The sequence below is a fragment of the Macaca nemestrina genome, chromosome X (genome assembly GCF_043159975.1).
Source record: "Macaca nemestrina isolate mMacNem1 chromosome X, mMacNem.hap1, whole genome shotgun sequence".
In the NCBI taxonomy this organism is placed as follows: Eukaryota; Metazoa; Chordata; class Mammalia; order Primates; family Cercopithecidae; genus Macaca; species Macaca nemestrina.
This window is the reverse complement of record NC_092145.1, coordinates 145461295-145486832: the sequence shown is the minus strand read 5'-3', so window position 1 is coordinate 145486832 and position 25538 is coordinate 145461295. Positions and strand designations below refer to the sequence as shown.

Sequence of the window (25538 nt, the reverse complement as noted above, 5' to 3'; positions counted from 1 at the left end):
TAGAATTGCTTTTAAAATGACTAGATACTGTAGCAGGATAGATATAAACTAGCCTGTAGCAAATGTCTGTTGTTTTTACTGTCCAGCATCTTCTTGGCAAGCATACCTAGATTTCCCGAAGGGAAACCACCCTCTTGTGAGTTTCAGTTTTTGTGTTTCCAGTGAAGCCTAATAAATGCAGAGTAGGTTGAAATCTAGGCCTAAACCAATCAATGTATTGTATTTCCTTGGCCCCCATAAGGGGTTCAAAGATGGGCATGTGACTCAAAAAGAGCCAATGCTCTTTCTTGCTGTGTATGGATAAGGAGGGCTGTAAGCCCAGGTATTGCTGGCAGCCATCTTGTGACAACCAGGGAGAACAATACCAGGTAAATGGAGTTAACATCAAAGAAAGCAGGACTGAGAAATACAGTCATTTCTCTAGAGAAGTTTTGTTTTTAGCATTCAAACATAAAATGCTAACCGAATATTTTTCAACCATGACAAGAACTTCATCTTTGAAGCTACAGAAAACCAACAAAGTTAATAGGTTTCTTCATGAAAATAATTTTGGAAATTACCTAATTCTAGAAGTTTCTTCACACAGTCTACCCTCTGGTAGGTGCACGCCACATACAGGGGAGTTCCAAGCTGAGGCACCTCATGGTCAATGTTAACATTATTTGCCAGCAGGATCTCCATGCACTCTCTGTGACCTGGTGGAACACAAGATACCCTCACTCAAGTAAGGGACATATTAAATATTCACAGAATTATAGGATTGCTTATCTGAAATGGGCTTTAGAAATAACTTAGGTTGGCCAGGTGCAGTGGCTCAAGCCTATAATCCCAGCACTTTGGTAGGCTGAGGTGGGTGGATCACCTGAGGTCAGGAATTCGAGACCAGCCTGGCCAACATGGTGAAACCCCATCTCTACTAAAAACACCAAAATTAGCCGGGCATGGTGGCACACGCCCGTAATCTCAGCTACTCGGGAAGCTGAGGCAGGAGAATCGCTTGAACCCAGGAGGTGGAGGTTACAGAGAGCTGAGATCGCGCCGCTGCACTCCAGCTTGCCTGACAGAGCGAGACTCTGTCTCAAAATACATAAACAAAAAAAAATAAGTAACCTAGATCTCTTTTTGCAGTAGAAAAAAAATTTTTGTTTGTTTTTGGAAATCTTAGGTAGAAACCCCCAAAATAATACCAATAAAAAGAGGAGCATGGCCATGCTTCCCCACTCCAGCTTCTCTTTGCAACCCGATTTAACTTTAACTAAACTAAGGGCTCCAAGTAGCACAGTTGAAATCACTCTCCGGAATGATGCCACCATTTTACAAATGGAAGTGACAAGACCCAGAGGGACAAACGACTAGGCCTATTATTACTCTGAAAAGCTAGTACTCAAACCCAAGAGAACCCTGTCCCCTCTCCATTATAAATCTCTCATTCTCTTCTTTCTCCATGATGTGAGATTGGATATATGGCCTGCAACTTTATTTTGGTTAGTCTGGAAAATACCTATGGGAAAGAATAAAGAAGTCTTACGTATAGAATATATTTAAATACACTTTCAAATTCAGTGGCTAACAACAACTATGTAAGCAAGCATTCTCTTTTGAGAGTTTGCCCAATAAATAGATAGACGTGATTAATTCGCAACCTGTGAATGCTTCGTTCAGGAGAGAGTGCTTCTGAGGTATTGATGGGAGCTTGCAAAGAGTTAGTTCTCTTTGAAGATTTAAATGTCTCCCTAAAAAAATCATGTCATTGCTAATTAATTTAGCCAACCTATTCTTTGCCGATAACATAAAAGTAAGCTTCATTTTAGACCTACCTGATTTATCACAAATTCTAAATTAAGTATAAATATGCATTAAAATGTACAAATCAGGACTGTCAATTCAAACTATTTGTTCACATAATTAAATATTATAGCTGGATTACAGCATCAGTATGTCAAGGTATTGATTCAAACTATGACTCAGCTTGTTCATAGAGGTTTAGAGCTATAAGAATCCAGAAATAATATCTAGTAAGTCCCTAAAACTACTTGGAAAATACAGGGTATTTAACACATATTTTTGAATAATTCTTGTCTTTTTTTTGAAGAACAAGAAACAGCCTAGTTTGAGTTAAATTTAAATATTCTCAGAAAGTTTTAAAAATGAATACAGAAAAGTTAAATGGCTAGCACTAATACAAAGTGTATAAAATAATGAATTTGCTAATCATGCTTCCATTCTGTGGATATTTATCCTTAACATGCTTTTACAATACAGAAAAATATACAGAAACACACAAAGTATGTGTTTATTACGAGCATATATATGTTTTATAGGCACACAGATACCAAAAGCTCCAAATATAATCAGCCAAGCACTGCAGACATACCTAATTCATTCAAACCATTCCCAATACTTATCAATTTTTAAACATTTGTACGGAAATACAAATAATATTAATTTTTACTTCAAACATTTATATCAAATCAATATTAAATTTTTAATAAAGACTTTTTGTAATACCAGCACTTTGGAAGGCTGAGATGGGTGGATCACCTGAGGTCAGGAGTTCGAGACCAGCCTGGCCAACATGACGAAACCCTGTCTCTACTCAAAAATACAAAAATTAGCTGAGCACTGTGGCAGGTGCCTGTAATCCCAGCTACTTGGGAGGCTGAGGCAGGAGAATCGCTTGAACCCCGGAGGTGGAGGTTGCAGTGAGCCAAGATTGTGCCATTGCACTCCAGCCTATGAGACAGAGCAAGACTCTGTCTCAAAAAAAAAAAAAAAAAAAAAAAAGGCTTATATGGCCAAGCACGGTGGCTCACGCCTGTAATCCCAGCACTTTGGGAGGCCTAGGCAGGTGGATCACCTGAGGTCAGGAGTTCGAGACCAGACTGACAAACATGGTGAAACTCCGTCTCTACTGAAAATAGAAAAATTAGCCAATTGTGGTGGCGGGCACCTGCAATCCCAGTACTTGGGAGGCTGAGGCAGGAGAATTGCTTGAACCTGAGAGGCGGAGGTTGCAGTGAGCAGAAATCATACCACTGCACTCCAGCCTGGGCAATAGCATGAGACTCTGTCAAAAAAAAGAAAAAAAAAAAGAAAGACATTTATATCATTTCCAAAGTAGTTCATTATTCTACAAATTAAAGGACTTACATGATGTTTGGGAAATGACTAACATCAGCTATTATTTAATAAATGTGTATTAAATACATTTAGAACATAAAATACATAGATAAATTTAGATTTGGGTCTTTTGCATCATTTAAGGTGATCCACTGGAAAAAAAATTGGCAAGTGACATGTTTAATAACCTGGAACAAATCTTTCACTTTTGCCTTTTGAAATAAAGTATTTCATCCCAAATTACACCAGCAAAGATCACTATTCTAGAGTGTTTTAACTTCACCATTGTATTTCTGATCTCAGTTAAGAGAACAACTCCCTCACTGGCTATCATCAAAATGTCGCTCTTTGGGTGTGTGACCTTTGACAAATGGCCTTGTCCTTTCAGTGGCATCTTCTCCTTCATGTCTAGTCTGTGCATATAGTTTTTAAATTCCTTGAATTTACTATTTTCCTTCACTTTGAAATTAACTGACAACACAGGAGTCTGGAGTCAGCTTCAAGATTTCCAATGCTATACTTTGGAAAGTTGCAGCCTTTTCTTTCCGATAATTATGACTTTGAAGTCATCAGTCCATCTAGATTGTGTAACTCATTATGAACAGTTACATTTACTATTCCATTAGAGATAGTATCAGCCTTGGGTTTCAGATACTTTCATAGTTTATTTTAGGTTAGTGGTTGGTATTTTATGGACTTTAGAGGATAAGCTATTCTTGCCTACCAAGGACAGAGACATAAGCATAGTACAATTCAAGTAAGTCACAACTACTGCCTTGGCTGTACCAGCTGCCACCAAAACACCAGCAAAGAGGCTCTGGAAAGGCCTGCCAACAGACCATCCCCAGGAAATGGGACATCTGAGTCAGGAAAGCATTCCGAAGTTATAAGTAGAGTTCTTTGTGCCACACTGGTATTTCCTGAAGATTTAGACAAATTGAAGTTACTGCTGTGGGATTTCTAGGCCACGCATATTCTAATGGTGAGGAAGATCAGGGTCACCCTTGAATGACTAACACTAGACCATTGATTCATAGAAATTGGAGTGAGCCCATCAATGTTTCACATGCATTGTGGTGGCTCATTTACCTCTCTTCACTGCCTCATGGATGGGCGAGGCCAGGTGCACCTCAAACTGGGCCTTGGCTCCAAACTCCAGCAGCACATTGACACATGCAGCACTGCCGCTGCAGCAAGCATTGAAGAGGGGCGTGGCTCCGTGAACTGTCACTCCATTGACCTAATGACGGGCAAAGAGAGAGCCAGAGGATTTGTTATTTCATTCTCACCATCTCCAAGTGTGTCTTCCTGTGTATTTGCCTAGAGGAATTCCCCGTGCTGGTGAATAGGTGAGGGAACTCCACATCTTTACAGTATTATGAAACTTCATGAAGTTATTGGGTGGATTGAGCGAGTTACTATATGTCAAACACTTAAAACATTATGTGTCGCCCAGTCAGCACTCAATAAGCATTTGCAACAACAATATTTCCACTTTCCATTTTCCATTAATATGACTCCCCTCTGAATCATGAACAAACATGGCAGGAACCAAAAGCACTGGAGAAATCAGCTAGCTGTGGTCCCAAAATCCATGCTTACAAAATCCTTGGCAATTCTCCACAGATCTACTGTCTTTCTTGCCACAACTTCCTCTCTGGTCTACTATAATCCAAGCAAATTACGCATGTCAGCTGTTACTTCTAGAGATAGCATGACCAAGCCAAAGGGACATAGAAAACAGCCATCAACATGGGGTCTGCAACCATCTTTGGTACCTTGTAGGGATGTGGGAAGCACATGAGAACCAGCAGGGCTGGGAAACATCTCTGTGTATCAACAATAGATTGGAAAGAACATCAGGAACTGCAGGAGCGGTAGGGAGCTCTGATGCCATTGAAATGTAGGACAGTCAAGTTTTTGATGTGAAACAATTTTGCTTCAACAACTAAGGATACATGCTTGTGATAATCAGGATTCTAAATGTCCTTGCTTTGGACACAAAAAAAGACTTGTTTCCAGAGTTGCAATATAACCCGTGAAACAGGGTCTTGCTCTGTTATCCAGGCTGGAGTGCAGTGTTGTGATCATAGCTCACTGCAGCCTTGAATTCCTAGGCTCGAGCGATCCTCCTGCCTCAGCCTCCTGAGCAGCTGGGACTACAGGCATGCACCACTATGACCCACAAATTTAGAAGAATTATTTGTAGACAGGGTCTAGCTATGTTGCCCAGGCTGGTCTCAAACTCCTGGGTTCAAATGATCCTCTTGCCTCAGCCTGCCAAAGGGCAGGGATTACAGTTGTGAGCCACCACACCCAGCCTAACCCCCATTAAATTGGAAAGTTAAAGATAAGATGCTAAGATGGCAGAGACAGGCAAGGTCAGGGGAAAATGTGTGTCAATTCATATTGCTAGGGGTTTCTATATTTTTACTAAAAAGTATTTGGTAGGACTAGTTTGATTTGTGTTTTTCTAAGTATCATCCTCATCCCCAGTCTAGGAATTTGTCTTCTTATGTGATTTCCTATAAATTTCTCTCTTAGTTCACGTCAGCAAACATTTATTGAGCATCTACTAGGTGCTAATGTTTTGGAAACAATGATAAGACAATTGCCTCTCCTTGAGTAGGCTGAACAATTGCCTCTCCTTGAGTAGGCTGAATTCTATTAGGGAAGACAAACACAAAAAGAAGTTTTTATTGCTTTTTGTTTTTTGTTTTTTTCGGACAGAGTCTTGCTCTGTCGCTAGGCTGGAGTACAGTGGTATGATCTCGGCTCACTGCAACCTCCGCCTCCTGGGTTCAAGAGATTCTGCTGCTTAGCTTCCTGAGTAACTGGGATTACAGGTGCCCGCCACCACGCCCAGCTAATTTTTGTATTTTTAGTAGAGACGGGGTTTCACCATGTTGGCCAGGATGGTCTTGATCTCTTGATCTCGTGATCCACCTGCCTCGGCCTCCCAAAGTGCTGGGATTACAGGCGTGAGCCACCGCGCCTGGCGAAAAATAAATCATTTTGAAAATATAATAAAGAATTTAGATAACTATGGGAGTAGGACAAAGGAGAGGATAGACTTGGGAAAAACTTAGAAAGTAAAATTAGCAGGAGTTTTTCATTAATTAGATAGGGAGATGAAAGAAATAAGATGACTCTCAGGTTTGCAGCTTGGGAAACCACGAGGATGTTTCACCAGGCCTCTGAAACTAGGAACCCAAGATGAGGAGCAGGTCCCAGAGGGAAGAACATGATAAGCACAGTTACAGATGCACTGAGTTTGAGGTATTCATGGGACTGCCAATTGTGGGGGACTTTCTACTGAAGGTCAGCTTTCTCTTATTTCATTTCTCATTCTGATTTAAATGTTAAATGGTGTGATACAGTATTTATTGGCTGTTTCTTTATAAACTTGACAAAGACAAAGAAACAGGTCTTATTCTTCTCTTTGTGCCCAACAAAACCTCCTCTCTGACCTGATATTGTCAGCAGTCTGCCTGTGACTCCAGTCATCTAGCTTGAAAGGAAATGGCTCTCACACAGCCTTCTTTCATCATTACCCATGAGCTGACTAAGCGGTGACTTAGAGAAGCGCTATCTAATGAAAATGCACGACCACTTGGCAGGGCACGGTGGCTCACACCTGTAATCCCAGCACTTTGGGAGGCCAAAGTGGGCGGATCACCTGAGGTCAGGAGTCTGAAACCAGCATGGCCAACATGGCAAAACCCCATCTGTACTAAAAATACAAAAATTAGCTGGGCGTGGTGGCGGGCACCTGTAATCCCAGTTACTCAGGAGTCTGAGGCAGGAGAATCGTTTGAATCTGGGAAGCAGAGGTTGTAGTGAGCTGAGATTGTGCCACTGCACTCCAGCCTGGGCAATAGTGTTAGTGAGACTCTGTCTTAAAAAAAATAAAGAAGGGGAAAAAAAATTGAAAAAAGAAAATGCATGACCACAATGGCCTCAGGAAAAGTAGTTTCACAAGGAAGACTTTTATATTCAGTTCTCCATGTGGAAACCCAATTTCCACATAAAATTTTGTTAAATTGTCATTAAGCACTTAAAAACATTGCAGTTCATAAAATAAATATTGCAAGGACTGAGTTAAACAACAAAATTAGAAACAAAGAGCATCCGGCAACTAAATACAGAAGATTTTTAGAAGTTGTGATTTTATGATTCTATTCTGGTATCTATATTATATAATGCACCTCAATCACGCTTCGAAAAAAGTTTGGAGATAAATTTAAAATAAGATAAAGTCCAATTCTGTAGATTTCCCCCAATGTATTCTTTATTAAAAGGTCATTTATTTTGATAATTTTGCTCAATAAAAATAGTTGTCCATTGAAGATGTTGAATTAAGAGTGTTTTCTATTGTTCTTTAAAATCTTGTTATTAAACCTCATACAGTGTTAGTGGGATTATGAATTAGTACAACCATTATGGGGAACAGTTTGGAGGTTCCTCAGAAAACTAAAAATAGAGCTGCCATGTGATCCAGCAATCTTACTGCTGGGTATATACCCAAAAGAAAGGAAAACAATCTGCACTCCCGTGTCTGATGCAGCACTGTTCACAGTTGCGAAGACCTGGAAGCAACCCAAGTGTCCATCAGCAGATGAATGCATAAAGAAAACATGGTGGCCGGGCACGGTGGCTCACGCCTGTAATCCCAGCACTCTGGGAGGCCAAGGTGGGTGGATCACGAGGTCAGAAGATCGAGACCATCCTGGATAACACAGTGAAATCCCGTCTCTACTAAAAAATACAAAAAAAAAAAAATTAGCCGGGCGTGGTGGCGGGCGCCTGTAGTCCCAGCTAATCAGGAGGCTGAGGCAGGAGAATGGCGTGAACCCGGGAGGTGGAGCTTGCAGTGAGCCGAGATCACGCCACTGCACTCCAGCCTGGGCGACAGAGCAAGACTCCGTCTCAAAAAAAAAGAAAGAAAGAAAAGAAAACGTGGTACAGTAAAGATTTCTTAAGGTCAGCAACACAGTTTTAAAAGGTTCCTGTGAGTTGCCATGTCTGAATATTTACACACAGGGGTGTAAGCTGAAGAGAGAGGAGTAGCCTAAATGATGGAATAAGGACATGGATAGAACCAGCCCAGCCCATACCCACAGTGGGTAAGCCATCTGGAAGGTAAACTGTCTTTAAACATTAACAGATGCATCTGGCCAGACAGACCCAAGTGGGCAGGGGCAGTACTCACGTGTGCACCATTTTCCAACAAGGCTTTGGCACAGGCCACGTGACCTCCAAGGCATGCCTCGTGGAGAGAAGACACCCGGTTAATTGTCACGAGGTTCACATTGACACCCTATAATTTAGAAAGAAGAGAGTTTATTTGTTTTTTAGAGACTGTGGTCTCACTATGTTGCCCAGGCTGGTCTCAAACTCCTGGCCTCAACTGATCTTCCTGCCTCAGCATCCTGAGTAGCTGGGATTTCAAGTGCAAGCCAGCAAGCCCAGGGGAAGAGAGTGAAATGCTGCATTAGTGATAGCGATGAAAGCAATGTTGTTTCACATGTTTCTGACATTTTCAGAGTCTGTGGGTGTAATGTTAGCACCATAGAGAGAGAAGTAGAAGTTACAATCAAGGAAGCCTAAACACAGCATGAGAGTTTCACATTTATTTATCCAAGAAAATGTTAATTCCACATTCTGGAGCAGGTAATGTACTAGGACCTGGGTCTTCAAAACTTATGACATGTGTCTCTCTTCTCCCAGAGCCTACTGGGGAGGCAGAAATGAAAGACAAAAGAGCAAGAATATTGCTATACTGGAAGCATGTTCGAAATTCATTTGGGAGCATAGGATATCCTGGAATCTGGCTTGGGCAGTAAGAAAAACTTCGCAAATGAGGTAGTATTTAGCTAAGACTTGAAGCATAAAATGTTTCAAGCTGTGAAGACCAAGAAAGAGTATGCCATTAGGAAAGAATAGAAACTGCAAATTCAGCTTCCTGTTGCTTCCTGTGGCAGGGCCACAGTTGGATTTCTGGAACAGAAAGAACCCACAGAAATAAGAAGCAGGAGATGGGAGGAGATGAAGGAGGACAGTAAGCTGGAGCTAGGTCATGAAAGGCCTTGATTTCCAAGCAAGGAGTGCATGTCTTAGAGGAAATGGAGCACCTATGAAGTCTGCTAGGCTGCAGAGGGTCTGGAGCTAATAGATTAGCCCTTTTAGAAGCCTACTGGTAGCAGCGTGGAGGGTTGATCGCAGGAGTAGGGATGTAAGATCAAAGCAAGGAGAGCCACAGAGATGTCACTATGAGTCTAGGAACAGGCTGGCATGGGCCTGCTGTGGGTGTGAATAACAGTAGGTATGAGGTATAGATGATGGAGTGCAGACAAGTTCAGGAGGTCGAACTGGATCTGGAACAAAACAATAACTCCCAGGCTTAAGAGTAAGTAGACTGCGCTCCCAGGATTCATGTGCTGTGTAGTAGCAGCACTGCTTTGGCCATGACTCCACTGTGTGCAGGGGTCCCTGAAGTCCTAGAGTCTGGGGCCAGCGGACTTCTCCTAACCTTCATTTCCTCACCCAGGTATGAGTATCTCCACCCCGTCCTAACACATTCTCCCTCCCCATACTACCATGTGTCCCCTTCCTTGTCCTGGACTCCATGTGACAGATGACAAGGTCAGCCTAGCTGCTGGACAACTCTGACTTCATAACCTGATTTTAATAACTTGACTCTTACCATTTCCCTCCCTCTGATGATCACTTGCTATCTGCTAAAGTGTTGACAAAAACAGTCAAACTCTGTAAAATATTTGAAGAGATTTATTCTGAGCCAAATATAAGTGACCAATGGCCTGTGACAAGCTCTCAGGAGATCCGGAGAACATGTGCCCGGGGTAGTCAGGGCACAGCCTAGTTTTATACATTTTAGGGAGACATGAGACCTCAATCAAACACATGTAAAATGTGCATTTGTTTGGCCTGGGAAGGTTGGACAACTCAAAGTGGGGGCCTGGGGCTCCAGATTATAGACAGATTGAAAATTTTTCTGATTGGCAGTTGGTTAAGAGTTATTATCAATAGAAATGTATGTCTGGGTTATGATAAGGGGTTGTGGAGACCAAAGTTTTATCATGTGAATGAAGCCTCTAGGTAGCAGGCTTCAGAGAGAATAGATTGTAAATGTTTCTTATCAGACTTAAGGTCTGTGTTGATGTTAAATTCTGCTCATCTTTTCCTGAGTTCCAAAAGGGAGGAGAGTATAATGAGGCATGTTCAACCCTCCTTTCCTGTCATGGCCTGAACCAATTTTTCAGGTTAGTTTTGGAATGCCCTGGCTGAGAGGAGGGGTACATTCAGATGGTTGCGGGGGTGGGGGCGGTGCTTAGAATTTTATTTTTGATTTATAAAAGGAATTAGGTCCCTGGTCTGTCCTTCCCAGCTGAGTCCTGCTTCTGATCCTCTGCCTTGTAACTGACCAACTGAAAGCTTCCAAAACCCAATGCCATGACCCTGAACCCCAAACTCCAACTTACACGCCCACCATCTCCTGCCAGATCTCTGGCTGCATCCTTACTGTGGCCAGCAGCTGTGATTTCCCATAACTGTCTGTCCCTTCATCATAAGGCATCTTTTTGACTCCTGAATTCTGTCTATTTTCATGTCCTGAATATGACGTCATTGCCCTAGATCTGTGCTACATATTTCAAACTGGGCATCTAGTAAGAGTTAGAAAAGGTCTTTTCATTTTTGTTTTCCTTTTGAGAAAACAAGAAAAACATACTAGTCCACAAGGTGGCAGAAGTGTGCTAGAAAAAAACTTTGTTATGGCGCAAAATCTCAGAATCCCTAAAATTGTAGAAACGTAAGGCTGGACAGGCCTGAAAGATCATCTAGAGTAGATCACCTCAACTGTGCATGAGAAAATGGAGAAGTAGAATGTTCAAATACTTTTTAAGACTGGTTGTCAGTGACAGCCAGCAGTGTAACCAAGAGCTCCTGAATCTTGGTTTAATGTTTTACTCACATTTACTCACAGTGGCTTAATGTTTTACTCACATAGGCTTAATGTTTTACTCACATCAGCTTAAAGTTTTACTCACATCGACCATATTATCTAAATGTAAAATAAAGTTTATAAAAGTAGACAAATACATTTTTTAACAGTGTATAAGGGTAAAAAAGTAGGGGTGTAAAAGGAAAAAGTTGAACTTTTCTATAAAGAATGCCCCTTACACATTTAATCATATTACTGAAGCTAACATGCTTATTAAGTATAATTAGTGCAATGTGGGATCCTGGAACAGAAATAGGACATGAGAGGAAAAACTGGTGAAATCCCAATAGTGAGCAGTTTAGTCAGTGGTATTGTATCAATGTTAACTTCTTATTTTTGACTAATGTACCATAGCTATATAAGATGTCAATATTAGGCCGGGCGCGGTGGCTCAAGCCTGTAGTCCCAGCACTTTGGGAGGCCGAGACGGGCGGATCACGAGGTCAGGAGATCGAGACCATCCTGGCTAACACGGTGAAACCCCGTCTCTACTAAGAAATACAAAAAACTAGCCGGGCGAGGTGGCGGGCGCCTGTAGTCCCAGCTACTCGGGAGGCTGAGACAGGAGAATGGCGTGAACCCGGGAGGCGGAGCTTGCAGTGAGCTGAGATCCGGCCACTGCACTCCAGCCTGGGCTACAGAGTGAGACTCCGTCTCAAAAAAAAAAAAAAAAAAAAAAAAATTAAAGGAAGTTGGGTGAAGGGTACAGTGTATATGGGAACACTCTGTATCCTTTTCAACTCTTCTTTAAAATTATCCAAAAATTTAAAAAGCCCATTAAAAATACACCAATGAAAGTATTGAGGTGGGAGACTGAGAGAGAAGAGGTGGGTGCAAGACGTTTCATTGTGCACCTTTTTAGTTTTATTTATTTATTTTTGAGACAGAGTTTCACTCCTTCACCCAGGCTGGAGTGAAGTGGCACGATCTCGGCTCACTGCAACCTCCACCCCTCACAGGTTCAAACGATTTTCCTGCCTCAGCCTCCCAAGTAGCTGGGATTATAGGCGCACACCACCACACCCGGCTAATTTTTGTACTTTTAGTAGAGACGGGGTTTCACCATGTTGCCCAGGCTGGTCTCGAACTCCTGACCTCAGGTGATCCACCCACTTCAGCCTCCTAAAGTGCTAGGATTACAGGCGCGAGCCACCACATCCGGTCAGTCCACCTTTTTAGATAATTTTAAGTTTTGAACTATGTGAATATATTACATATTAAAAATAAATCACATCAAATTTAAAGTACTTAAAAATAAATAAGCAAGTGATAAAATCAGGTACAAAGTTCATTTGATCATTGCTGGCAGTGCTGATTTCCATTTGCCTCTACTTTTTAAGAAGTAACACAACTCATAAAGGAGAGAAATCAAAAAACAAATAAATGAAAAAATACATACAAATGCACAGAGAGAGAGAGAGAGAGAGAGAAAGAGAGAGCGAGCAGTGTACCCAGCTGTTTAAATTCAAAGTAGCAAGAAAGCCAGATGATTGCCAAGTTGTGGAAGAAAGAGGTGATGGCTTACCTCCTCTGTGTAAATGTAGACCCTAAAACATACAAAGCAAATGGAGCCTGCACACTTTCATTCATTCATTTCACAAATACTTACTAGGCCCCTATTCATTGTTCAAGGTGCTGGGGATGTAGTCATAAATATAAATAAAGTAGTCTTCATAGCTAAGACGTCAATAAATGTTCCCTAGGGAGTCAGATTTAGCCATTGTCAACCTAGTTTAATGTGCGTTCTTAAAATAGTGTATCATTGGGATAGGCAGTCTCTAAGACAGCACCCAGTAATCCTGGAATCCAGGCGTTGGCTCCCTTGCATAATCCCTTCCCCTTGAGTGTAGGCGGGACTTGTTGACTCACACCTAATGAGTAGAATATGGCAGAAGTGACAGAATGTCATTTTGGAGATGAGGTTATAAAACAACTGTGACTTCCTTCTTAGGTGCCTCTTGCACTGTCTCTGGGGGAAGCCAGCTGCCATCTCATGACACAGCCCTGTGGAGAGGCTCATGTGGCAAGGAATTGAGGTTTCCCAACAACTACATGAGTGAGTTTGAAAGCAGATCCTGCCCCCCTTGAGCCATGAGATGACTGCAGCCCCGGCTGACACGTGGCAGCCTGTGAGAGAGCCAGAGCCGGAATCACCTAGCTAAATGCTCCCTGGCCCACAGAAACCATGAAAATCCAAGTATCTGTTGTTTTCAGCCAGTATGCTTTGAGGTCATTTGTTAGGCAGCAATGGCTAACTTAACTTCAGGACTGCTGGTGCTAATGCATGCTGGAAGAGCATGAGGTGAGTTAGTGCAACAAACATTTGAGAGCATCCTCTATCATCCCTCATAGGGAAACTTCTTATGAGATAAAGGAAGACCCAGAGGAAAAGAAGGGAACTAGGCAGAAAATGAAGGAGCTCTCCAGGGAAGGAGAGGCAGGAGGAATAAATGGTGAGGTATGAGAGGGCATACATACCTAGAATGGCAATGGTGGGACCTGGATAGGGTGAGCCACACCTCTGCTACAGCCAAAGCTAATAAAGAATGATGTGTAATTATAGCATAAGCATGAAGGATCAAGTCTTCGGTTCACTTACTTGTGCAATTAAAGTTTTAAGGGCCAGTAAGCGCCCCTGAGCTGCAGCTTCATGAAGTGGGGATCGATCAGCCCAGCAATCTGAAACACAAATCAAGCTCAAAGTCAAGGCCTGGAGACTTCTTCCTGCAACTTGTCCATGCTGCCCATCCACTGTGAGAGGAGGTTTGGGGGAAGAGGAGGGAAGAGGAGGAAAGCAGGTACCATGCATCAGGCTCTCTCGTCAGCCACTTTCAGGGAGGCAAGCTACTGAATGTAAAGTCCTTTACGGTTTGGTGGTGTGTGCCAAGAGAAGGAACAGTCAATCTCTCTGGCTTTTGGGGGGCAATTTTAATAAGCAATAGATTTAGTTCAAAAATATAGTGCCCATTGCTTGAATCCGATAGCTCTACATAAGGCAAAATGAAGGGCCAAAAAGGTCAATGAGCTTTCACATTTTATCCTTTCCTTGCCTTCCACCTTTACCCCACCCCAAAGACCCAATAGCCTGTGTATTATGAAGGAGACTCTAAGACAGGGGTCTTATGCAGAATGTCATTTTTCCGGCAATTTAATCTTCCAAAAGGTTTTCCCTAAAAACTTTGTTGTGGGCAGCTTAGTGTGATGACTGAGCATGGGCCAGTGGAGCCAGACTGCTATGGTTCAAGTCCTATCTTGATCACTTTCTCTGCCAAATTCAGCAAGTTACCACAATTATTTGAACCCCGGTTTCCTTACTGGTAAAATGGAAAAATAATAATCTGATATTTGTCAAGTGCATTGGTCTCTAAGTAGGCCAATCAAATACAATCACGATGTTAGGTGCTCCAGACATTGTATGATTAATAAGTAGGCACAGTAGAGCAGTGCCCTAAGGAACAGCCTTAGAACTGCCTTCCAGACATATTTTTCTTATAATTGTTTGTCTGCAAACAAGACTAACTAGTTTAAATGAGCATTTGAGAAGTAACCCCCCATTAAACCTGCCAAAGGGCAATTAATTGTTTTGGAAGAAAACCTACTCCAGTTTGCAAAATGTGGGACTTTTTCACATTATGGTTGTGCTCTTCATGCACTGAATAGAATGTAATATAATTTGGATTTAACACAAAGGCTCCTCAGCCTCTTGTGGGTGATCCTGACGGTGTTAAGAACTCGCGTTTCCATACCTGTAAACTTGGTGACATGAAAATCCCAGCAAAAATTGAATTTTGTGAATTTGAAATAACTGAAGGCCTTAAGGAAAGAAAGAATTTTTCCAGTGGATGAGAATCAGGGTTAGAAACATTTCAATAAGCCTTTTTCCTACACTGAAACTCAGTGTATGAACTTCTCTGACCCTTTGGGTTCTGAAAATGGGGAAAACTTGAATGTACTTTACGGGGTTGGATTGATATTGGAGCAATTGGCATGAAAATGTGACTTTCAATATATCTAGATATAAAAGTAAATTTAAATGTAAAACATAGATGTGTGTATATACATATTTTTTTAGCATGGCGCACTGAGAAAACCTGAACCAGGACTCCTTAGAGAAATGTTGATCCCAGATCTGGGCCAGGTAAAATATAAGATGGGCCTTAAATATCTTGCAAGAAAGAAAGAAAGTGCCGACCAGGCTCACTGTAATACCAGCACTTTGGGAGGCTGAGGCGGGTGGATCATGAGGTTAGGAGTTTGAGACCAGCCTGGCCAACATGGTGAAACCCTGTCTCTGATAAAAACACAAAAATTAGCCAGGCGTGGTGGCGCGCACCTGTAGTGCCAGCTACTCAGGAGGCTGAGGCAGAAGAATCGCTTGAACCTGGAGGCAGAGGTTGCAGTGAGCTGAGATTATGCCACTGTACTCTAACCTGGGTGACAAAAAGACATAGATGCTGGCTTGATGGGGCTTCCACTGGCCAAATATGGGGCAACCTGAGTATCAAAATAAACAATGAGATAAGAGATTATATCCTATCAAATAAAATGGTAATCTAGAAGTCCTCACTGATATAAATGAATATATAATGACAGAGAAGAGAAAGTGATTCCTTATAATAAAATTCCAACTTAGAAATTGAAGAAATAATAGAATCAGCTTCAACTCATCTCCCTGCAAAATAATTACTAACTAGAAAAGGAACAGGGGTAATTTTATAGAACAGAATTGTTGACATCACTTTGCCCAAGTGATCAAAGTTAACATCAGCAGTGATCAAAGTTAACATGGGTGATGGAACAGATTGTCATCTGATGGAATGCGATGAGCAACATCATGTGCCATAAGAAGAAACATAATGAGAAGAACACACCACCGCTTCTGTGACATTTCTGCCCAAAATGCATAACCAAAATCTGATAAGGAGGAAACTGTGCACCAACCCAAACTGAGGGGACATTTTGCAAAATAATTGAAGAGACTGAGGAACAGTTTCACATGAAAGGGATGACGAAATGCACTATCTAAAGGCATCACACCTGATCCTTTTGCTATAAAGGACATTATTAGGACAGTTGGAGTCTCTGGGTGAAGAGAAGCAGGAAATTTTTTGTACTGTTCTTGTAACTTTTCTGTCGGTTGAAATTAGTTCCAAACATTTTAACAAGAAAAAAAAAAGATAGATAGATAGACGATAGATAGATAGATAGATAGATAGATAGATAGATAGATAGATAGAATCACTGGTGATCCCATACTCCTGATATGAATGTGTATTGCTTTTTATAATAACAAAGAAAAATAGATTTAAAAAATCCCAAGAAAATAATTATATGTAATAGACATCATCAATTTTTTTTTTTTAACTTGTATCTTAAGTTCAGGGGTACATGTGCAGGATGTGCAGGTTTGTTCCATAGGTAAACTTGTGCCATGGGGGTTTGTTTTACAGAGTATTTCATCACCCAGGTATTAAGCCTAGTATCGTTTAGTTATTTTTCCTGATCCACTCCCTCCTCCTAGCCTCCACCCTCTGATAGGCCCTAGTGTGTGTTGTTCCCCTCTATGTGTCCGTGTGTTCTCATCATTTAGTTCCCGCTTATAAGTGAGAACACGTGGCATTTGGTTTTCTGTTCCTGTTAGTTTTCTAAGGATAATCGCCTCCAGCTCCATCCATGTCTCTGCAAAGGACATGATCTCATTCTTTTTTATGACTGCATAGTATTGCATAATGTATATGTACCACATTTTCTGTATCCAGTCTGTCATTGATGGGCATTTGGGTTGAGTTCATGTCTTTGCTACTGTGAATGTGCTGTAATGAACATATGCATGCATGTGTCTTTATAACAGAACAATTCATATCCCTTTAGGTATATACCCAGTAATGGGATTGCTGGGTCGAATGGCATTTCAAAAACAGATAAAAATTTTTAACATGAGCATATATTGCATTTGTATTTACCCTTGTCTTTAGTTTGTTGAAAGTTGACAAGTAGAATATTTTAAAATCTCTTTGAGGCCGGGCACGGTGGCTAACGCTGTAATCCCAGCACTTTGGGAGGCTGAGGCAGGTGGATCACCTGAGGTCAGGAGTTCGAAACCAGCCTGGCCAACATGAAACCCCATCTCTACTAAAAATACAAAAATTAGCCGGGCACGGTGGTAGGTGCCTGTAATCCCAGCTACTCGGGAGGCTGAGGCAGGAGAATCACTTGAACCTAGGAGATGGAGGTTGTAGTGAGCCAAGATCACACCGTTTGCACTCCAGCCTGGGTGACACAGTGACACTCCATCTCAAAAAAAAAACAACTTTGGATATTTAAAATTTGCATAAACTGGAAATAATGAGACAATGTATGAATATAATTATCAATTAGTGAGGCTTTTCCTCTAATACATCTCCATCTCATTCAATATGAAATATATTTCAGACACGTTATGCTCTTGCCTAATTGCTCTTAGAAGTGAACGCAGACACTGGGGTTGATTGGACAGTCTTCACCCATGGCTGCCAACTCAGCACCCTGACCAATGGAAGAGGCAAACCCATAAGTGTGGCTTTGTCATTTCATTGTTCTGACAATAGCCAGTCAACTTCAGTCACTTGAAGGTACTGTAAGTATTCCATTTAAAAATAAAAACAAGATTTAAATGGCAACTTGCAGTTAAAAGAGTTAACTTAGGTTATCAACACGAATGTTTTCATTATTTCTTTTTTTTTTTTTATACTTTAAGTTCTAGGGTACATGTGGATAACGTGCAGGTTTGTTACATATGTATACCTGTGCCATGTTGGCGTGCTGCACCCATCAACTCGTCATTTACATCAGGTATAACTCCCAATGCAATCTCTCCCCCCTCCCCCTTCCCCGTGATAGGCCCCAGTGTGTGATGTTCCCCTTCCTGTGTCCAAGTGATCTCATTGTTCAGTTCCCACCTATGAGTGAGAACATGCAGTGTTTGGTTTTCTGTTCTTGCAATAGTTTGCTGAGAATGATGGTTTCCAGCTGCATCCATGTCCCTACAAAGGACACAAACTCATACTTTTTTATGGCTGCATAGTATTCCATGGTGTATATGTGCCACATTTTCTTAATCCAATCTGTCACTGATGGACATTTGGGTTGATTCCAAGTCTTTGCTATTGTGAATAGTGCCACAATAAACATGTGTGTGCATGTGTCTTTATAGCAGCATGATTTATAATCCTTTGGGTATATCCCCAGTAATGGGATGGCTGAGTCATATGGTACTTCTAGTTCTAGATCCTTGAGGAATCGCCATACTGTTTTCCATAATGGTTGAACTAGTTTACAATCCCACCAACAGTGTAAAAGTGTTCTTATTTCTCCACATCCTCTCCAGCACCTGTTGTTTCCTGACTTTTTAATGATTGCCATTCTAACTGGTGTGAGATGGTATCTCATTGTGGTTTTGATTTGCATTTCTCTGATGGCCAGTGATGATGAGCATTTTTTCATGTGTCTGTTGGCTATATGAATGTCTTCTTTTGAGAACTGTCTGTTCATATCCTTTGCCCACTTTTCGATGGGGTTGTTTGTTTTTTTCTTGTAAATTTGTTTGTGTTCTTTGTAGGTTCTGGATATTAGCCCTTTGTCAGATGAGTAGATTGCAAAAATTTTCTCCCATTCTGTAGGTTGCCTGTTCACTCTGATGGTAGTTTCTTTTGCTGTGCAGAAGCTCTTTAGTTTAATTAGATCCCATTTGTCAATTTTGGCTTTTGTTGCCGTTGCTTTTGGTGTTTTAGACATGAAGTCCTTGCCCATGCCTATGTCCTGAATGGTATTACCTAGGTTTTCTTCTAGGGTTTTTATGGTATTAGTTCTAACATTTAAGTCTCTAATCCATCTTGAATTAATTTTTGTATAAGGAGTAAGGAAAGGATCCAGTTTCAGCTTTCTACTTATGGCTAGCCAATTTTCCCAGCACCATTTATTAAATAGGGAATCCTTTCCCCATTTCTTGTTTTTCTCAGGTTTGTCTAAGATCAGATGGCTGTAGATGTGTGGTATTATTTCTGAGGACTCTGTTCTCTTCAGCAAAGTCTCAGGATACAAAATTAATGTGCAAAAATCACAAGCATTCTTATACACCAGTAACAGACAAACAGAGAGCCAAATCATGAATGAACTTCCATTCACAATTGCTTCAAAGAGAATGAAATACCTAGGAATCCAACTTACTAGGGATGTAAAGGACCTCTTCAAGGAGAACTACAAACCACTGCTCAGTGAAATCAAAGAGGACACAAACAAATGGAAGAACATACCATGCTCATGGATAGGAAGAATCAATATCGTGAAAATGGCCATACTGCCCAAGGTAATTTATAGATTCAATGCCATCCCCATCAAGCTACCAATGAGTTTCTTCACAGAATTGGAAAAAACTGCTTTAAAGTTCATATGGAACCAAAAAAGAGCCCACATTGCCAAGACAATCCTAAGTCAAAAGAACAAAGTTGGAGGCATCACGCTACCTGACTTCAAACTATACTACAAGGCTACAGTAACCAAAACAGCATGGTACTGGTACCAAAACAGAGATATAGACCAATGTTTTCATTATTTCTAAAACTTGTCTTCAAGTGGGCTGTGGTGATCCTCAATTTCTAGTAACTTTCCATTACTTATGAGTCCCATTAGACTCAACTCATATACACAGCATGGATAAATCTCACAAACCTAATATTGAGTGAAAGAAGCCAGACACAAAAGAACGTGTACTGTGTGATTTGGTTTCTATAAAGCAGCAGTCCCCAACCTTTTTGCCACCAAGGACTGGTTTCGTGGAAGACAATTTTTCCACAGATGGGGGTGGGAGGGGAATGGTTTCAGGATGAAACTGTTCCACCTCAGATCATCATGCATTAGATTCTCATAAAGAGAGTGCAATCTAGGTGCCTCGCTTGGGCAGTTCACAATAGGGCTCACACTCCTATGAGAATCTAATGCCACCACTGATCTGACAGAAGGTGGAGCTCAAGTGCTAATGTTCCCTCACCTGCCGCTCACCTCCTGCTGTATGGCCCAGTTCCTAAGAGGCCATGGACTGATACCGGTCTGCGGTCTGGGGGTTGGAGACCCTTGGTATAAAGTACACAGGAAAGGAAACTCGCCTTTGGTGTTAGGAGTCAAAAGCACCCCAAGGAGGGGTGAGGACTGTTTGCAAGAGGGCATGGTGGAGGCCGTGCTGATGATATGCAATTTCTTTTTTTTTTTTTTTTTTTTTTTTTTTTTTTTTTTTTTTTTTTTGAGACGGAGTCTGGCTCTGTCACCCAGGCTGGGGTGCAGTGGCGCGATCTCGGCTCACTGCAAGCTCCGCCTTCCGGGTTTACGCCATTCTCCTGTCTCAGCCTCCCGAGTAGCTGGGACTACAGGCGCCCGCCACCTCGCCCGGCTAGTTTTTTGTATTTTTTTAGTAGAGACGGGGTTTCACCGTGTTAGCCAGGATGGTCTCGATCTCCTGACCTCGTGATCCGCCCGTCTCGGCCTCCCAAAGTGCTGGGATTACAGGCTTGAGCCACCGCGCCCGGCCGATATGCAATTTCTTGCTCTTAGGTGCTGGTTCCTGATTGTGTTCACTTTGTGAAAATTCACGCAGTTGTTCACTTAGGATTTGTGCATGTCTCTGTATTTACATTATACTTTCATAAAGAGTTTCTAAAGTAACACAGACTAGCCCTCTTTCTAACTGTAATCTCTGATCCTCTTCACAGCTCTTGGCCTTTTCCCACTCCCAGGGCAGGGTATGGCCTTCTGCAGCCCGCCCAGCAGCTGGAGACAGAAGGGCAGCATGTTCTTCACACGCTTCCCACCTCCTTCTTCTAGGGTACAAACCTCTAGTGCCTTGGGAGTGGGGAGAAACAAGAGGGACAGGAAAGGGAAATGGGATGGGAAACGTTAACTGGAAGAGGAGGCTGGTCCTGCTTGATCAGTCTCAACTTCAGGCCTCACTCCAGGTCTGTGGCATGCCCTTCGCACTGGGGCTTATGCCCATGCACCTTTCCTACCCATTGGCATTTGGCCACCTCTCCTAGTGTCTCTTATCACTGCAGCATCCTCTGATGTCCCCAACTCCAATCCTGTGCCTCTGAGATCAAGGTAACAAGTCTGTGGTGCCATCTTTCATTCCACCAAGAAAGAGGGAATGGTGGTTGTCCTGGGCTTCTCCCTCCCCACACTGCTGCTTTCAAATTCTCTTCCTCATATTCTTGTGGTATGGGGGGTTCAGTAACTTGTCTCTCTAAGCAGATTTCCAACTTGAGAGTGAAATAGCAGGCTCCCCTCCTTTTGAATGCCCCTTATCTAAACTTATATTGCTCCTAGAGTACCCATCCCATAGCTTCCAGTGAAGGGGGGAAGAGCCTTGCTTTTATGAATGGTAACACCCCAAAATGCATGACAACCACTGCTCCACATGAAGCTGTCTCATGGCTAGGAAGTATCAGAAACAGGACTGAAACCCAAGTTATGGGGACTTTAGAACACACCTTGTTCTGGTTTTAAGAACTATTGGTTTTTAAGTTCTCCTTATTCTCATGGTAGATTGACTTGTCTTGGGTTGTTCTGACATCCATCTCCTCTCTATAAATCAGGGGTCCCTAACCCCTGGGCCGTTCCGTGGCCTGTTAGGAACTGGGCTGCAGAGCAGGAGGTGAGCAGCAGGTGAGCAAGTGAAGCTTCTTCTGTTTTTTTTTTTTTTTTTTTTTTTTTGAGATGAAGTCTCGCTCTGTGCCCCAGGCTGGAGTGCAGTGGCGCGATCTCGGCTTACCGCAGCCTCTGCCTCCCAGGTTCAAGCAATTCTCCAGCCTCAGCCTCCCGAGTAGCTGGGACTACAAGCACACACCACCACTCCCAGCTAATTTTTGTATTTTTAGCAGAGACGGGATTTTGCCATGTTGCCCAGGCTGGTCTTGAACTCCTGACCTCAAGTGATCCACTTGCCTCGGCCTCCCAAAATGCTGGGATTACAGGCGTGAGCCACTGCACCCGGATGCTTCTTCTGTATTTACAGCCACTCCCCATTGCTTGCATTACCTCCTGAGCTCTGCCTCCTGTCAGATCACCAGTGGCACTAGATTCTTATAAGAGTGTGAACCCTATTGTGAATTGCGCACACAAGGGATCTTGTTGGGCGCTCCTTATGAGTCTAATGCCTGATGATCTGTCACCATCTCTCATCACCCCTAGATGGGACCATCTAGTTGCAGGAAAACAAGCTCAGGGCTCCCACAGATTCTATATTACAGTGAGTTGTATAATTATTTAATTATATATTACAATGTAATAATAATACAAAATAAAGTGCACAATAAATGTAATGCACAAGAATCATCCCAAAACCATCCCCCCACACCCCGGTCCATGGAAAAATTGTCTTCCATGAAACCGGTCCCTGGTGCCAAAAAGGTTGGGGACCACTGCTATACATGGTGTGGAATAAATCAATTGTACCGCCTTAAAAGTAGAAATCCTTTTTGTTTCCCAACTGGAAACAAAGTAACTCTCAAGAAAGTAGCCTTTCTAGTTCCATCATTTCCCAGAACTTGCTTCAAAGGACCTTCAAGGGTTTTCACACAGAACCCTTTTCCAGAAACTGCCACGGTGGAGTCACCTGCTTTTCTATCCTTGTTCCCAACAGAGTCTCTCACTCTTACATTCTCATTTTGCAAATTGGAGCTAATTGTGAGAAATTAAGGATAAAAGTTACTTGGCAGCTTGGGAGTTTTTCCATTCCCTTCAGGAAGTATGCAACTGAGCTCTCCAAATAAATGAATGCTTAAGTAGGACTCAATCATTCTCTTCTAAGGCAATCTATATTTAGTTTTTTGGCAGACTGCCCGTGTCACAGGGCTGCAAACATATTATGAAGATAGTTTACGCTACAAATATGTTTGCTTATTCCTGATGAGGTGTGTGGAAAATGTTCAAGTACTTTTTCATTTCCCCCTTTGAATTTTTCTCAGAATGTGATTTGTATCTCAGACTGTTTGAATGACAACTTCACAACAACTTCTAAAACCATATATATTTCAATAACATTGGTTCAGATGGAGTACAGTTGTCTAAGTTCCAACCATTTGAGATAAAAACCGATTAAACTGTTTTTGTCATTTTTACTCTAATTTTAACAAATATTTCAGATTACTGTTTTTTTATTTTAAAAAGATGACCTAACGGGCGGGCACCGTGGCTCATGCCTGTAATCCCAGCACTTTGGGAGGCCGAGGCGAGCAGATCACGAGGTCAGGAGATCGAGACCATCCTGGCTAACGCAATGAAACTCCGTCTCCACTAAAAATACAAAAAAGTTAGCCCGGCGTGGTGGCGGGAGCCTGTAGTCCCAGCTACTTGGGAGGCTGAGGCAGGAGAATGGTATAAACCTGGGGGGTGGACCTTGCAGTGAGCCAAGATTGTGCCACTGCACTCCAACCTGGGCGACAGAGCGAGACTCCATCTCGAAATAAATAAAAAAATAAATAAATAAATAAATAAAAATAAATAAGACGACCTAACTGGTTATAATCCCCAGTGCACATGGAACAATCTTTATTCTCTTTATTCAAGTTCTAAAAGCATATGAGGCCAGTGGCTCACGCCTGTAATCCTAGCACTTTGGGAGGCCAAGGCAGGTGGATCACCTAAGGTCAGGAGTTCGAGACCAGCCTGGCCAACATGGTGAAACCCTGTGTCTACTAAAAATACAAAAATTAGCCAGTGTGGTGGTGGGCGCCTGTACTCCCAGCTACTAGGGAGGTTGAGGCAGGAGAATCACTTGAACCCAGGAGGCAGAGATTGCAGTGAGCCAAGATCACATCACTGCACTCCAGCTTGGGCAATAAGAGTGAAACTCCATCTCAAAAAAGTAAATAAATAAAATAAAATCATATGAAACATCTTCTGTAGCATTTATTAAGGAAAAGAAAATTCATAAGGAATTTTAATTTTGAACCAAAATACAGGCAAGAGCCTAGCAGAATTAATGGTATTTTATGTGAAATAAGGTAACTGGGAAAATAGAATATATTTCCTGAGATATCTAAAATATTGTAATAAAACTGAGTTAAAATAAATATTCTCCAGAATGTCCAGTTCTAGAGAGGAAATGAGACACAGTGAGCTGTGTTAGACACAATTAACTATGTTGCAGTGTATTAGAAAGAAGGCTCCTTTGAACTCTTAAAGGCCAGAGAACTGAGCTAAAGGGGACTGGTGGGGGGCAGAGCTTCTGCCAAGGACTAGTTGTCCCAACCTAGGAAAAGCCAGCAGGCACCTGATATGCAACTTAGAGGATGGTTAGGCCAATGTTTGTGGAGACAACCAGCAAAACTAAATAAGAGCAGAAGGCTAGGTCGAGGTTTGGGCATGAATGAAACAAAGGCTATCCTATTGGAATGGAAAAGACAGGAAAAAGGATTCAGAATGCTGAGTTAGGCAGAGGCATAGCTGTCAAATCATGGTCAGTCCATCAACAAGTGATTTTTAGCATAACCCTTAGAAGAGTACTGATCTTTCAGACACAGCTTAAAATAGCCTTTTTGTTTTGGTTTTGTTTTGTTTGAAAGAGGGTACTATAGTTCTACAACCTGTTACCTGCACTTGTAAAGGTCCTCCAATTCTGAAAACCAAGCTTTACCCCAAATTTGGTGCAAACTTGTTTAGCAGCAAAGCATGGTCAGGACCCAGGTTAAGCAACTTATTATTTTTCTTTATATTTCCACCTAGTGTTAATACTTATATGTCCACTATGGAAAGATCAAAATGTTTGCTCCTGGGAGGCAGCTCCAGGCCCCATCAGAAGTGCTGTATAATAGACAGCATGCACATTGTGTGATCTTTCTAACATTCAAAAGCTATTGAATTCTGAAACATGGCTGGATGAAGGGTTGTGAATAACAGATGATCAATCTGTATCTACACTATATTTTCTTTCTTGATGACCAAGTCACAGTACTAAACATAGCTTAGTACAAATTAGCAAAGCTTGAAAAATCATGCAACACATCTCTCCTGAGAAAGTGCCTGCAGAAATATCTGTGGACTGAAGGTGGGATCCAGTGATCCATCTGGTGCTCTAGGCATAACACCAAAGGCCAAGGGCAATGTTTTAAACTTTAAAAAAGAAAAAAATATACATATAATTGACAAAATTAACAAAGAAGCTTAAAAGCCAAAACTAATAACAGTCAACCATGGCTTAATTCAACTATGATGAGTGATCAGCAAATGTAATAGTTTAAGCCACAAAGACATATAAAATAATGTATTCCAGACTATGAAATCCACCCCTACCACCCCACTGAAAAAACAACAACAACAACAAACAAACAAAAAAAAACTTTCCAAAAGGTTTTACAGCACAAAGAATGAT

General features: G+C 41.8%; 1 protein-coding gene across 2 annotated transcripts in view; it reads right to left on the bottom strand.

Annotated features, from left to right (window-relative positions):
* The window catches only part of LOC105478151 (ankyrin repeat and SOCS box containing 11), a 35130-nt gene that overhangs the window by 6395 nt on the left and 3197 nt on the right, over positions 1-25538 (bottom strand). For both annotated transcript variants that reach the window (XM_011735185.3, XM_011735186.3), the window contains exons 2-5: positions 13743-13822; positions 8333-8440; positions 4210-4360; positions 561-695 (exon numbers count right to left, since the gene is read on the bottom strand). In XM_011735185.3, the coding sequence (XP_011733487.2) occupies positions 561-695; positions 4210-4360; positions 8333-8440; positions 13743-13822 (474 nt within the window). The remainder of the gene's footprint in view (positions 1-560; positions 696-4209; positions 4361-8332; positions 8441-13742; positions 13823-25538) is intronic.